The 13,117-nt window shown below is 39.9% G+C and overlaps 1 protein-coding gene across 1 annotated transcript; it reads left to right on the top strand.

Moving 5' to 3' along the window:
• Positions 1-223: 223 nt before the first annotated feature.
• LOC144635460 (uncharacterized) lies at positions 224-12,325 on the top strand. Its single transcript, XM_078494564.1, has 7 exons — positions 224-329; positions 776-2,531; positions 6,254-6,465; positions 7,067-7,192; positions 7,917-9,464; positions 10,299-10,698; positions 11,524-12,325. The coding sequence occupies exons 1-7, from the start codon at positions 224-226 to the stop codon at positions 11,528-11,530; spliced, it is 4,155 nt and encodes a 1,384-aa protein (XP_078350690.1). The 3' UTR covers positions 11,531-12,325.
• The last annotated feature ends 792 nt before the right edge of the window (positions 12,326-13,117 follow it).

Below are 13,117 nucleotides of genomic sequence, written 5' to 3'. Positions count from 1 at the left end.
TGTATGATATAATCGGAGGCGTTTTGTAAATCGTTTTCAGCAGTGGCTGATTTTGGATGAGACTCCAATGTTGCATCAGTATTTGTTTTATTTGTTTTATGCGGCGATTCCAAATGGATGCTACTAAAAGTGGTAACGGGGAACCGGGAACCAGGAACGACCGGGAACCGGGAACCGGAGTCTGGGAGCGAGTGTACAGCGGTAATCCGTAAAAGAATTCAAAATGGCGGACGAAAACACGGAAAAGGGTCTGGGAACTAGTGTTCGAACTCGATCGTCGGAGCAAACAGCATATGATTTCAAGTCGACTTTTCGTGTGTTTTATGAAGGTGCTGTTTAGGCGGAATTTTGAGACGAGTTGCAAGGTAGGTGAATGATCATTAATATTTTCTTATATTCAAAGATTTTTCCTGGAGTTGTAATTATTTTCCCCGATTGTTACATCCATAAACGTGTTCAAAATTTTGGTAGACATTTTTAGAAGTTCGATGATCATGACACGGCAGTACTATGCGTAACAAACCAACTGTTCCACGAACAACCAAAATTTCTTTATAGATGGTCGGTTCTTTTCTTTTCTTTTCTTGGGCTAAGTTCTGTTCATGTGATACATCTTGGCGCACTGTGTATAATTTGTGCCGAGAAATGCCGAAGGCGAAAATGATCGAATCTGGATCTCTGAAGAAGACCGCAGAAGGCGATCGAAAATTTAGAGTATCCTTTTACATTTTTAGATCTGTTTAAACCATTTTTATATTTTAAGCTATGACCACAGATCGCTCCAGCAGTTTTATTTACAAGGAAATCAGGAACACCTACGACGTAGATTCGTTATTTCTCGAGAGGCGATTAGAACAGAATTCGCTAAGACAAGTTCACTACAAATCGCACCTCCGTTATTTACATCTATACAAGGAAGAAAACTTTCTACCACAGTTTCTTCTCTCAAGACCACCTACCGACAATCCCAAAGCCTGGGAAGTTGCACGAAAGACCGGTTGGAAATACCTACGTATCCTTATTGGCGAAAGTCATCACAAACTTCAATTCCTCGGTGAAGATTGGCAAAGAATCAAACAAGACATCGAGTCCACCATCGAGACCTCCCACTACGAGGCATTGCATCAAGCCATCGAACAACGCTGTGAACGCGTCAGAGTAGAAATTGAACGGAGGCATGAGCGAAAGCTTAAGAAACTGCCAGCTTCCACGGATGAAGAAGAGCTAAAAAGGAAATGGGTAGTAAATATTTCTAGCAGAAGATTGCAGAGCAACGAAACATCACTTTTGAGGGAAGGGTTAAATTATGCCATCACACCACGCACCGTACCCACGAAAGAAATACTCGCTTCTGTTGAAGCCGCAATATACCACTTCCCTCGAGAAAAACAAGACGCCACTAGAGCGGAGCTTTACGGAGTTCTGAAGCAGGCTAAACCACCAAAACAACAAAACCTCACAAGCGAAGAACAGAGAGCACTTAAAGACCTAAAGAGTGACGAAAACACCGTGATCATCAGAGCGGACAAAGGGAACTGTACAGTTGTCATGAACAAAACTGACTATAATAACCAGGTCCAGGAGATGTTGCAAGATCAGAACGTCTATATGCCAATCACCGACAAAAGGCGCAATCCGACTTCGAAAACGGAGCTTGAGCTACAGAGAAAATTCTCGGACCTCAAGAAACTCGGGAACCTCAGTGAAACAGAGTACTGGAAACTGCGCCCCTCTGATTCCACACCAGCGTCGTTTTACGGTTTGCCTAAGATCCACAAAGTGGAACTTAAACAAATGGACGATCATTTCACTCTCTCGGAAAACACAGAAACGCGAATACCACTGAGGCCCATAAACAGCTGTATTGGCGCGCCGACCTACGAACTATCAAAGTATCTGGCCTCCCTTCTGAAGCACCTCGTGAATGAAACCGAATATTCTGCCAAGGACGCTAAACAGTTTACAGAGTTTGTAAGTGACCAGGAAGTGGCTGATGACGAGCTGATCGTATCGTTTGACGTGGTTTCACTATTCACCTCCATACCAATCGACATGGCTATAGATATCGTTCAGCGAAAACTCGAGGGATCTGACGATTGGAGAAGTCACACACAGCTAACTAAAGGCCAGGTCCTGGATCTACTCTCCTTTTTGCTGCACAACAGTTATTTTGTATTCGAGGGAACCCAATACCACCAGGTATCGGGATGTGCCATGGGATCGCCAGTCAGTGCGGTGATCGCAGAGCTTGTAATGCAAGAAGTTGAAGAGAAAGCGTTAGAAACTTCGCCCGTTCAACCAAAGTGGTGGCGCCGCTATGTCGATGATTCGAATGCGTGCATTAAGAGGGACGGTGTTGAAGCTTTTCACAGCCACTTAAACTCGATAAACGCCAACATTCAGTTTACAGTGGAAATGCCTACAACAACTATGGGCAAGAACAGCATAGCCTTCCTGGACACCAACAACACCGTTAATGAGGATGGTAGGATCGAGGTGGGTGTATACCGCAAGACCACACATACGAGCAAGTATTTAGACTTCCATTCACACAGCCCAGCGCAAAGCAAGAGAGCTGTCGTTAAGACTCTAATGGACCGAGCTAAGTGCATTCCATCAACAACCGCGCAAAGACAAAACAAGAAACAACGCGTTATTAATGACTTAAAAGCTAACGGCTATCCCGAGAGCTTCATCAAGTCAGCTGGCGAATCAAACAAAACAAACACGCAACCAAGAACCCAGGAGAATCCGAAGGCATACACGTCCATCCCGTATGTAAAAGGAGTGTCGGAGCGCTTTCGACGGATTTTGAACCGCGAAAACATCAAGACAGCGTTTAAACCAGTACGAACGTTAGGAAATATCTTCAAAAAGCCCAAGGACCGACCGAATAAAGAGCGGTTGAAAGGAATTGTATACAAAGTGACTTGCAGGACATGCGCATTTGCATCCGTTGGGGAAAGCAAAAGAAGCTGGAAATCGCGAGGAGCCGAACACAAGCCCGGAACAAACGGAAATATCAACTCCGCGATTAAACAACATGCAGAAATCGGCCACGACATACATCCAAGTTACGCCGAAATTCTTGAAACAGGTGTAAGCAGCAAGCACAAAAGACTGTTTCTGGAGTCTTTACATTCTTTCCTCGACAAAAACACTATAAACGAAAGAGCGCCCTTCCCAAGGGTTTACGCATCGCTAGTTGCTCCCCAGGGGGGCAACGAACAATAACGTCAATGCAACTTATTAGAATTCTGCGAACCTTGCAAAATCCATCATTCTCTGAAGAAGACCGCAGAAGGCGACCGAAAATTTAGAGTATCGTTTTACATTTTTAGATCTGTTTAAACCATTTTTATATTTTAACAATAAAGATAATAGAGAACTTCTGTCATTCACACTGACAAGGTTGTAAACCTCATGTCAGCAGGACATGCAACTGTGTATAAGAAATTCTTTAGACAGTTTGGCAATGGGAGAATTTGTGTTTTTTTATTTATACTATGGAAAGTGCAATTGTGAACCACATTGAATCTTAAGGAATGCTTAACACAAAGTTCAAGCACAATTCCTCACTTGGAAATCACCAATTTGCTTGTTGAAATACTTTTACAATGTCAATGTTTACCTTGTGGCCAGTAATGGTAAAGACAAAACTTCAAATGAGGCCATGCAATAATTTCTGAAAATTTCCAACACCCCTCCCAGCTCAGGCTTGATGGGCCACTGGGCTCAAACACAGACTTAACCAACAGCTGTGATGCTGTAACCCCTATTGCAATCACGATAAACAATGATCATGTACTTCTCACAACAGACTTCTCACGACAGATAGTATATTGGACATTGCATGCCAATTTGTTCCATTTATGAAACGAAAATAACTATTTGGTGATGGCTGTTCACCAGTTTATTGTATGCTGCTATATTTCAGCACACTGATCATAGCCGAATTTCATTTTTGCAGGTCTGGCAGTTGGCTAAAGGACAACAAATAGATACAAGTGTTTATCTACTGTAAAATGAAAATAAATTTGAAATTCTTTTTTTCTCATTCTGTCTGCTGATCATTTTGTGTTTTGTACAAGTGACTGGGGATGTTCTTTCCAGCCCACACCTTTTGACAGCCTCGTTCAAAGCTCAGTGTGTTGCATTACAGTATATTTCTGTGTCATAATTTGTTTTGGCGAGTCTGTAAATGAATTCAAAACACTATGTGTATTGTAAAAATAACCAGTAGGACAACACAACACATCATTGGTTGGCAGTTTGTTATTTATGGCGCGCATCAAGTTTTATTTCTTTCACTGTGATATGAATTTCGAATGAATGCATGCAGTTGGGGAAAGACATATACAGAAAATCAATATTCACAACATTGCAAAGTTATCTTTATTTCAATGTCCATCCAAACACTCAGTGGATGTTGCAAAAGGTAAATCACTACAATTATACACCCCTGGAGAACCATACTTTATAATTTGCAGTACAGCTGTAATAGCACATGTTAAATTTAAATTTTTCTTTTTATGCAATTCCATGTGTACGACGAAAAAGTGATTTTCAGGGACAATGATGTACACTGTATTATACCGAATAGCATTTTGGAAATGCTACAAATATTCAGTGTGGCCTACAAAAATTGTTTGGTCCAAAAGCAAAACAAAACTCACCATTCATATTACTAGCTAACAACCTACAAATGCCAGAAAAAACTGTTTTTAATTCAAGAGATAGATGTACTTGGGAACTTCGTTAACGAGAGTTGGACAATGCATAAATATGACTCAACAATTTACGAACGTGTGATCGATCGGATAACAAACCAAGCCAATATATATCTGCTAATGTTACGCAACGCATAGGTTCCATCCTGTCAAATGAAACCAAACCCGCAACTGCAGTGAAAAATACAGCATATTATGACTTACCCTACTATTCGACTGCATTTCAATAAAACAATTTGATTTTCGAAATGTGCTATTTCGATCGAAGCTCTTGATCAGCGTGCAAGCTCCTTGCTCCCACAGCCTTCCTTTGCGTTGTGTTGTGTGTAAATGCAGATTCGAATACTAGCCTTGCTTGAAAGATTCCTTCTAGAAAGAAACAAACATTCGTATTCTTCTAATACACGTCCACAAGTTCGCATTACAACTCGAAAACCATCGCTCTGTCTGTGTCCACCATTTTGAAATTGATTTGTTTTCATACACGATCGGTGAACCAAAAAGCGGCTTCCCATTTGTTGAAAGGACAGCTGGCCCTGTCCTAAGATATTGGGATAATCTGGACTGGTAACACTAAGCATTTACCTTCATCAGTAAGCTACATTTTACTCCGTATCTTTGTTATCGTCCGCCATTTTGAATTCTTATACGGATTACCGCTGTACACTCGTCCCCAGACTCCGGTTCCCGGTTCCCGGTCGTTCCTGGTTCCCGGTTCCTGGTTCCCGGTTCTCCTTTACCACTTTTAGTAGCATCCATTCCAAATCGCGCGTGTAAACTAGCGGCGAGTTCATGGCGATTTCGTGGCGATTTGTCGTCACAAAATCGCCGCTATTTCGAACTTGCTCGAATTTAGACGCGATGTACGCGATCTACTTTAGACGCGATCTACTTTGACGTAGCCCCAAAAGGTGTTTTATCGCAAACATGGCGGACGTTCCTTGTATCACACCTTCAAAAAAGAGAGAAAGCTCCAAAGAAAGCAAGGAAACTGATTTTAGTTAAACAAGCTCTTTATCATGTATTTCTGCATTTGAAGGGATTTATTTGCTTACGAATAAAGAATGTTTTTGGATTTTCCTGCAGGTTTCTTTCACCAACTTAATCTTGTTTTGAAATTCAATAATTATTAAACAAAGATAACATATAGTACCCAATGGCAAAAGCTGAGAGGTATCAAATGTTTTAAAATTACATCAATAGACAAAAGAACTCAAAAGAAATCGCCATAAAATCGCCATAAATTCGCTGCTAGCTTACACGCGCGATTTGGAATCGCCGAGTAAATCGCCGCAAAAATCACTTGTGTAAACGAGCCTTTACAAGACGATTGACGACGAAGGCAGCAATTTTTAAAACGTTAAACATGAATAATTAATTACTTAACTACTGCATTTTAAATGCCGGTGGTTATTCTTGCGATGAACGGGCATCCCATCCAGGAAGGAGTAGAAATAGTCTAAACCAGGATAAGCTCCAGGTGCATTTGGCCCCGACACAAACTTTAGCTTTTATTTTTTTAGGAATCCGACCGATAGACCTGCAGAAGCTGTCAGAGTTAGTAAGACTATGGGAATAGAATGGCGTGAATTTTACATTTCCGCTCTATTGGCCACGGGATTTCTTCAAGTGCCTAGCAGTCATCCGAGTTTTGACGAATTTCTACCATGTCCTCATGGAACATTTTCAAACTCTACCTCAAAAGGAAAACAAGGATGCATAGAATGCCCTCCAGGTACAGGCTTCCTTCCTAGCAAGATATTTCCTGATGTGTTTGAGTTAAAGAAGCCCACGCCCATCATTCCACGGAGTTACTCCCTTATTTCTCTATCCTCCGCAGAGGCTCCTTTAGTGGGGGAAGGCGAAAAATCACGGGGGAGGGAGACGAAAATTCGAAAATGAAAAATAGGGAGAGCGCGGGGGACGACGGGAAGGGCGAAGCCGCGGAGGCCTCCCTTCCCAGCGTCCCCCGCGTGCTTTTGTTTCGATTCTCTCCAGGCTCTGCGCACTTACTTTTCATCTCTCCCCATTTTCCAGCCCGAACGGAACACGAAAGAGGCCTCTGCGGAGGAGAGAGCCCTTATTTAACATGCATGGATATGTTAAAAGACAAAAGGTTTGGTGTTCCAGCCAATTTGGTCTAAAATACGGTAGCGATTTTGACGATTTTGGTCTGAAACAGGATCATGTTTTGAACACTTTGGTTCAAACATTTCGTTGCCGATACTGATTCCTATCCTATATTACCCCTGGACGTACAAAAGATCACTTTGATCGTTTGTAATTAATAAATGATTGCAACTTAAAAAATATCAATTTTTCAATTTTGTTTTTAGGAGGTTTTTACTCGGACACCCTAGGTTACGTGAGCCTAAACTGCAAGCTGTGTCCAAATGGTTCTTATGTTCCACCCGATCACGCTCCAGGGAAAACAGTTTTGGATTGCAAGGCTTGTCCTCAAGGTAGAGAAAAATAAATGTACCTACTCCATTTAATTGTGGTTATATTAGAAAAAGTTTGCTCAGACGAAGGGTTTACACACTAAAAACGAGAGCTTTTCGAATTGGTTTCAGCTTTTAACCTTCGCGTTAATAATCGAGTATGTGTTTCACACTTTTCAAACATAACTTCGTACCCGTGTGTACTGAAAATAAGTGAATATCCAAATGGAATCTTGAATTTTTTTCCTTACAACAGCCATTCCAAAAACAAGCCAACAATTTTATGATTAAAATAAATATTGGTCTCGAAGGCACTTAAGTAAATCAGAAAAATCAGCAAGCAATAGATTGCTTCTTCTTCATAGCCAAGCGGCTTCAAATGTAAATTAGCTGATGACGTCCTTTGTCACTGACACGATATAAAGAGTTAAAGTACACCGGTAAAATTTGGATAAGGCAGCTTGATTCCATTTGTTATTTAACCACTTTGAAGTGTTAGTTTGTTAATTTGACTTCGGACGCTTTGCAGGCGATGCTCTCAAGCAAAAACGCACATGCGATAAAAGAAAGCAATTTCTCGATTGTATACCGCGCAATGCATACCGGTCGACTTACGAGTCTTTAAACAAATCGGACTCCCGCAATTTTGGTAATCACACGTATGATCAATGACCGAATTAATTGGACTCTTCCCAGTCATATTAACGTCACTAACCACGCTGACATTATTCTGAATCTTTAATAGGAACAGAAACTGACTACGTTGCAGGATACCGTGCTTGTCAATGTTTGAAAGAATTTTATCGTACTCATATGTTCGCCGAATGTCGCAAATGTGGGCAAGGTGGACTGTTATGCCAAGATGATTATGCTTCTTTGAAACCTGGTCATTGGTGGCAATGGCGTAACGAGACATACATACAGAGGTACAGATATTTTATTAAAAACCTCTTGGCATCTTCACCAGCTTTAGATGATTTCTCCATAAAATACCCTCACCCGATTCCAACACCATATAGATGCCCTGTGGAAGAGTCTTGTAATGGTGGCTTGGATTCTGCTTGCACAAATGGGTACGAGGGTCCAGTCTGCGGGGTTTGCAGTTTAAGGTATTATAAGCAATTGCAAGTCTGCATTCAGTGTCCATCAAACGAATGGATTGCGGGACAACTTACGGTTGTTGCCGCCATTTTACTGGTAATTTTTGCTGGTTTGGTATGGAAGAGCAAACGAAGAACTAAGAAGGAACGAGATAGTCATCTAATAGACACATTTTTCTCCAAAGTGAAGATCGTAATTGGTTTTTATCAAGTGACGTACGGCTTACTGGAAGTGTTTTCATATATAAAATGGCCAGGCCCCTTGACGATAATCGCCAAGTATTCAGGTATACTCCAGATGAATTTACTTCAGATGGCACCAATTCACTGCCTTTTTCCAGGATTGCATATGGACGCTTTTGGAGACTTGTGTCTAATTATGGCAACAAATATCATTGCCATCGGCGGCTCTGGAATCGTTTACGGTTTATATAAATTAATGATCTTAAGGCGTCGAAGCCTGGAGATCGAACAAAAGTCCAAAAAGTTATCACAAGCAAAAGAGCTTGTATACAGGAATTTGTTTTTCTTTCTGTATGTAACATATCTAAGCACGTGTTCCAAGACAGTAAGTGTGCTGCCATTGGCCTGCCGGAAACTGTGTAAAGATGAAAAGGACAAATTGTGCAATGAGTACCTTAAAGCAGACTACAGTGTGCAGTGTCATAGAGAAAAGTACAACCAATTCCTTACCGTGGCATACATTTCCGGTGTTTACATCCTTGTGTTACCAGCCGCCTCATTCATCGCTCTTTGGAGACAACGAATATTTGAAACCACTTCAGACGTAACAACAGGTCCTCGCACAGAAATGATCGCTGGATTACGCTTTTTGTTTGAAAACTATAAATCCTGCTCGTGGTATTGGGAACTTGTTGAAATGTCACGTAAAGTTATCCTCACGTCTGGTCTCATTCTCGTGGGACAAGAGAGTAGGTCTTACATTGGCTTGGCATGGGTAGTCGCTGGTATGTATGGGATGCTTTTCTCCTGGATCAAACCCATACAGAGTACCTTCGAAAACAGATTAATGTCGACTTCACTTGCAGTCACTGTGGTCAACTTGGGAATCGGAGCTGTGAGTAGAATTCCGGCGGAGAATTTACCAGATTCTACTGATCAATTCACAGACGCTTTAGTGTTGAAGATATTGGTACTTGGAGCAAATACTTCGGTGGTTGGCCTTCTTGTTGGTAAGACATTCATGTTTCATTTAATTATCAAGTTGGACCATTATTTTGAAATAGTTTTTAGTCGAAGGCTCATCGGAATTTTTTGAAAATTATGCATCCTCGACCCTAGATTTTTAATCATAAATGTTTTAGTTTTTATACTTAGCTATAATTATTTAAGAGGATCACAAGTTCAATGGTTTGTAACTATTTAGTATCGCCCTCATTATAATTAATTCATTACTTCATTAATCAATTTATGTATCATTAATTAATACATCGACCCTTGATTTTTTATTGTAAATGTTTCAGCCTTGATACCTAGCTATTTTTAAGAGAGCCGCAAGTTCATTGGTTTTAGCTATTCGAGATCTCTCTCATTGTGATAAATTAATACATAGTCTGGTATTTAATGGAGAATGGAGGAGGGAAGACGGAGGGAAGCTTGATTCATTTTATAAACCTGCCACTTCCGTGGCCAGATTTATCCAACGCAGTTGTGTGAATAAATGCTTTGCTTTCTTCGGTTATTTGCGACCTAACACGTAATTTACCATAGAGCTCACGTTTAACAATTGACTGGTCTTATTGAACGATGCCGTGACGTAAAAGTACTTAAGCTATGAAAAATTGCTTCTTCTGTTAAGCATCTGCAAAATTTAAAGTTATAAATAAAACCAGAAAAAGCTCGTTGTGTAGTTTGTGATACTGCTTGGCTGCCAAGAAAATGTTCCAACACGGAAACAGTTTTATGCTTTACAAAATTTGCAAAAATATATTTTGTAAACTTCTGGTTCAAATGCTTATTGTTCTTTTTGCATAAGAAAAATAAATGTTATTTTTTGTCACTTCCAGTTCAATACATGGTATTGCTATATGACTACTTCAAGGAATGGCGCAAAAATCCACAATGGTCCGTTTCCTGTTGCCTGGCTTTGCTTCTCCCTCTGAATGATTTGCAGGGAGAGATTCGTGGTATGGCTGGTACAAACGTCCTCCAAACCCAGCTACAAACAGGATTTTTTGAGGAGCCTTCCGTTGCTACTGTTGCAAAAGATAGTGGAGCTATGAGTGTCATTCTAACGCGTGGAGAGGGTAACGTCAGTGATCATAACGTGAACGAGTTACAGGGACGAGTCACCAAATACAGCAAAGGAAAATGTGATAAAGCGACACAGACAGAGAGATGTTTTGGAACTCCAGTCTACGCTATTGGGATACGTGAGTCAGTGGATGACACTCAGTGGGATTCTCTGTGAGTACAAAGAGCCCTTCCACAATTATAGTCTTCAAGCTTCTTCATGTAAAAACGTGTATGTCCGTATATGGTTGGCAGACAGCGTATGAATTGGCAGCTACTAACGACATCACGTCGTTACACATGTATCTTAAAAAAAAAAAATCCAAAGGGTTTTTTAATCAATCTTGGACAACTCAATCGTGTTTGCATCAGGTTTAGCATATTTTATTTCGTCTGTCTGTCTGTCTGTCTGAAGGCTTAAGCACAGCGCCCAAAATGTCTTTACAATAGTTTACCTTTTAGGTCAGAGAACTAGTGTGGGATTGCTAAACATTGGCAGTAGAAAACCGCAAACAGACGCCATGTTTAACTACAGGGAGCTACAGTGAGAATTTTATTCACGTTTGTAGAAAGAAAAAAGTTAGGTGCGTTTCTTTGGGAAAAATTAGATACTTTGCTCCAACAAAAAACTTGAAATGTCAGCGCAAATTTATTTTCCGTCGAATGTATTTTGTTTATTTCTTTTGTCAAAACTAATTGGATTATAAATTTGTATTTAAAAACCGAAGGGAATAGCAGAGCTTATTTCTCAATAAAAAGCAAACGAGAAAAGGATTTCATTTTTGTCTGTTTTAAACAACATTTTACTGAGGGAATATGGGAAAAACTGACAAAATGTACATGTAAGGTGTAATATAATACAAGGATGAGAAAATAAAAATGAAAGACTAGTCAAAGCTGCGACGCCTCCACGTACAAAGTTAAATGGTGTCCAAGAGCTAAGTCTTTTTTATATTACACCCTCAAGTTCCCAAAATTATGTTGCGTTTTTTTTTTCAGATTGTAGCATTTTGAAGATCAGCAACTTATGTTGAAACAAAAGTTGATCAGTAACAAAGGTGCACATGAGCAGAGTTTGGAATTCAGAATATATGAGTTTCAATATGTAGTCCTTCACTGTTTTTTGTTCAGTTACAGTGAACTTTATATTAAGTACTGAACTTAACTTTACTACAGTAACGAATAGAAGTTGTAGCGGTGGTCTAGAATAACTGAATCGTGTTTAAATTCAGGTAAACTGGTCAATTATTAGCTATGTTTTGTAAAATGTCTTTTTGGCGTGTTTGAAACAAATGACTAAATAAAGAACAAATATATCCAGCTTTAGGGCCGTAGGCAAACTTTTGACATAGACGAGGCAAACGTTACAAGCGCCGAAGGCGCGAGCCGCTTGGGGGGTTTGGTGCACGCTACCACAGAGAATTTTGAAACTTAGAAGCTCAGAAACCCTATTTTCATCAATTCACATGAGGAATTCTTTAAGGAAAATCAATCTCGTTCAACTGGGTATTATTTTCCCGACTACAAGTATTTTGTTTTTACTTTTAAATCTAGACGAGGCAAGTGCCTCCTCTTGCCTCTTGCTAGCTACGGCCCTGACCTTAGCACATATCTATACTCATTACTACCATCTATGTAATAAAATAGTTGTTAACTTGTTAGCAATCAATTCAGTCACACAGACTGCAAAGTGTTAAATTATTTAATAAACGATTCTTATTAAAGAATTAGCTTTAATAGCATTAGGCGAGATGGATAACGGTAGAGTTGTCTCCCTGCTTCTTGAATGCTATTTAAATTTCCCAAATGTTTCTATAGCCACTGGATGGTGCAGCCTCAGTCTATTTCCTATTTATTCTATGAAAAAAATATCATTTTGACAGATACAACTCTATTAATTAAAATCTTCGATGCAGATCAGGGTTAAGGTAATGCAAGGTTTTTGAATAACTTTAAATATTGTAGGCGTAAATGAACCAAATTATTGATCGACTCTTTTGTCGCACTTAATAATAAGTAAACAAAATCGTGAAGTCATGGGATGGAAATGGACAAAGCGAAAGTAAATGTACAGTTAAATCTCGATTTCTCAAACCCCTAAGGAGAGCGAAAATTGGGCCGAGAAATCGGAAGCTCTAGAAATGAGGGCTAAAATTGCAATGTTCTAGTGGGTGAAGGACGTCCTAGGGAAACGATGTTGGTTCGAGTTAATATCGAAAAATTAATTAATTAATTAATAATTTAATTAATTAATTATTTAAATTGAATATTAAATGAAATGAAATGAAATGAATTATTAAGGGTTCGAGAAATCAGAATTCCACTGTACTTCCCAATTTCCATTCAGCCTCCCCCTCGATACAACGCGGTCCAACCAAATCCTGCTTACGCGCGTGCCCCGTGAGCCTGCTCTTTAACCTTTAAAACACCACGTCCGTGGAAAATGTAGCACTAAAACCATCTTCTTAAAATCTAAACAAAACATGCAAAGCACCATTGTAAGCCGGCTATCTTTTCATTTGCCAGACGTCGAATGAGAAAACAGGTGTCTCCTGTTTCCTTCCTGTGTCTGAAACTTCCGACGGAGGAAGAA

Source organism: Oculina patagonica, chromosome 13, assembly GCF_052425735.1.
Source record: "Oculina patagonica isolate OP01 chromosome 13, crgOcupat, whole genome shotgun sequence".
NCBI classification, from domain to species: domain Eukaryota; kingdom Metazoa; phylum Cnidaria; class Anthozoa; order Scleractinia; family Oculinidae; genus Oculina; species Oculina patagonica.
This window is presented reverse-complemented; position numbering and strand designations above follow the sequence as displayed.

Coding starts and splice junctions, on each gene's coding strand:
- LOC144635460 (XM_078494564.1), top strand. CDS start 224: ATGGCGGACGAAAACACGGAAAAGGGTCTGGGAACTAGTGTTCGAACT. Junction 7,193..7,916: donor TTGCAAGGCTTGTCCTCAAG/GTAGAGAAAAAT, acceptor AATCTTTAATAG/GAACAGAAACTGACTACGTT. Junction 9,465..10,298: donor GGTGGTTGGCCTTCTTGTTG/GTAAGACATTCA, acceptor TGTCACTTCCAG/TTCAATACATGGTATTGCTA.